Source organism: Salmo trutta, unplaced genomic scaffold (assembly GCF_901001165.1).
Source record: "Salmo trutta unplaced genomic scaffold, fSalTru1.1, whole genome shotgun sequence".
NCBI lineage: Eukaryota > Metazoa > Chordata > Actinopteri > Salmoniformes > Salmonidae > Salmo > Salmo trutta.
The window spans coordinates 4,891-7,500 of NW_021823433.1; the positions used below are offsets into that span (position 1 = coordinate 4,891).

Here is a 2,610-nt window from a genome sequence, read left to right on the forward strand (position 1 = left end):
GGGAGAGAATAGGACCAGGATGGAGAGACTGGGAGAGAATAGGACCAGAATGGAGAGACTGGGAGAGAATAGGACCAGGATGGAGAGACTGGGAGAGAATAGGACCAGGATGGAGAGACTGGGAGAGAATAGGACCAGGATGGAGAGACTGGGAGAGAATAGGACCAGGATGGAGAGACTGGGAGAGAATAGGACCAGGATGGAGAGAGATCTATGCAGTGGCTAGTGCCATAGAGCAGCAGTAAAAACTGTTTATACTGGAGTAAGGCTCTGATTCTGTATCATCTCACCAGCATGCAGGCTGTGTACAGCGTTTTAAGTTATTTTCTGTCTTTTTTGTCTTTAAAAGGCCTCTCGGCATCTGTTTAGAGGCCCATTTTATTCTTATATCACATGTGGGACGTCTCGCATCTCGCGGCTCCCCTCAACTCGCCCCGACTCCAACATCTGGCTCCCCAAAACACAGTGCTTAGTGTTGGCTGCTGCTGCGCTGGCCTCAGGCCGCGGTTTAAACAGCTTCTCAAACCCTTTAAGTTTTTTTATATTTAACGCTTACTGAAACATGCATTCCTCCATTTCCCTTTACAACCCTCAACACCTTCTCACTTTTATTTTCCTTGCCTTGTTTATTTCCCTTTTATTGATCATGGATTTCCTCCATTCCTTCTCCCTTACAGCAGGTGTGTGTGTGTTGGTCTGTGTGTGTGTGTGTGTGTGTGTTGGTCTGTGTGTGTGTGTGTGTGTGTGTTGGTCTGTGTGTTTGTCTGTGTTTGTGTGTGTGTGTTTGTCTGTGTGTGTGTGTTTGTCTGTGTGTGTGTTTGTTTGTTTGTTTGTTTGTGTGTGTGTTTGTCTGTGTTTGTCTGTGTGTGTGTGTGTTTGTCTGTGTGTGTTTGTGTTTGTGTGTGTTTGTTTGTCTGTGTGTGTGTGTGTCTGTGTTTCTGCGTGTGTGTGTGTGTGTTTGTCTGTGTGTGCTTGTCTGTGTGTGTGTGTGTGTTGTGTGTGTGTGTGTGTGTGTGTGTCTGTGTGTGTGTCTGTGTTTGTGCATGTGTGTGCGTGTGTGTGTGTGTGTGTGTGTGTGTGTGTGTGTGTGTGTGTGTGTGTGTGTGTGTGTGTGTGTGTGTGTGTGTGTGTGTGTGTGTGTGTGTGTGCAGGTCTGGGTTAAAAGGGGTGATTGAGAGGTTTATGTGCAGTAGTAGCTGGGTTATTTTACTACCATAGTAACACTCTGTCTGTTTGATAAGCCGCTGTAGAGTTTCCTGTGGCTTAGCCAAGATCTAAGATGGTCGCTTGTCGTTCCTGTTCTATTGTCTCCGTCTCTCTCTGTCTCTGTTAGTGATATTATAGACACAATTACCCAAGCTAATTGACTTTGGGGACAAACATAGGCTATGTGGAATATTCTGGCAGCAATGTGGAGTGACTAGGGGATGAAATGTGACTTTATTAAGAGGAAATCCCTCGCTTGTTAGGGTCTTTCAACGTTTCCCTGACATCTTTAAAACGTGTCTGGTCAGCCAAAGACATGCTTAATGGACACGGAACTGTGTAATTTGGATGTTTGCAATGATGTGTTAGCTTTGTGGCTAATGCTAACCCTCTCTCTCTCTCTCTCTCTCTCTCTCTGTCTCTCTCTCTCTCTCTCTGTCTCTCTCTGTCTCTCTCTCTCTCAGCGACCTCTAATGGCACCATGGAGGGGCTTGAGAACCAGGAAGGAGGAGTTTGCAAGATGAAATCCATGAAGATAATCATGAAAGTGGGACAAAGTGAGTATTTCTACTACCAGTTAATTCATGCAAGACAACACCTGTGAGTGTCTGTGAGCAGCAGCGTGTAGTCAGGAACAGATAACCAGAGGTATTGACTACTGCATTATTCAGCTCAATAGCCTCCATGACACTTAGGACAGAGAATAAGAGAGGAAATGAGTGAGAGAGACAGAGACACAGACACAGACACAGAGACACAGACACAGAGACACAGACACAGAGACACAGACACAGAGACAGAGACACAGACACAGTGACAGAGACACAGAGACAGAGACACAGAGACAGAGACACAGACACAGAGACAGAGACACAGAGACAGACAGAGACACAGAGACAGACACAGAGACAGAGCCAGACAGAGAGACAGAGACAGAGACAGAGAGACAGAGACACAGAGAGGCAGAGACAGAGACACAGACAGACAGAGACACAGACAGAGAGACACAGACACAGAGACAGAGAGACAGAGACAGAGACACAGAGAGACAGAGACACAGACAGAGAGACACAGACAGAGAGACACAGACAGAGAGACAGAGACAGAGAAACAGAGACAGAGAGACAGAGACAGAGGCAGAGACAGAGAGACAGAGACAGGGGTCTTCAGAGGTAATGGATCAGGAGATGGATTCCCCTAACATATACACATCTGTCCTCTGTGATGCCGCCCGCCCGGTCCCTGCAGATCATTTAACGACCATGATTATTCATAAATCAGTTGCCTCGCCACCCAACAGGGTCATTTTCCCCCAGGTCGCCATCTACAACAGCAGCAGCTGCTCACTGAGAATTGCTGAAGGTCAGGGAATTAATCAGGAGTGCTACGCTTTCATTAAGAGCA

At 46.8% G+C, this 2,610-nt stretch overlaps 1 protein-coding gene across 1 annotated transcript in view; it reads left to right on the forward strand.

Annotated features, from left to right (window-relative positions):
- The first annotated feature begins 1,647 nt into the window (after positions 1-1,647).
- LOC115190930 (ephrin-B2a-like) overlaps positions 1,648-2,610 on the forward strand; it is a 7,904-nt gene continuing 6,941 nt past the window's right edge. The window contains exon 1 of the mRNA XM_029748966.1: positions 1,648-1,763. Coding sequence (XP_029604826.1) covers positions 1,688-1,763 — 76 coding nt within the window. The 5' untranslated portion in view covers positions 1,648-1,687. The remainder of the gene's footprint in view (positions 1,764-2,610) is intronic.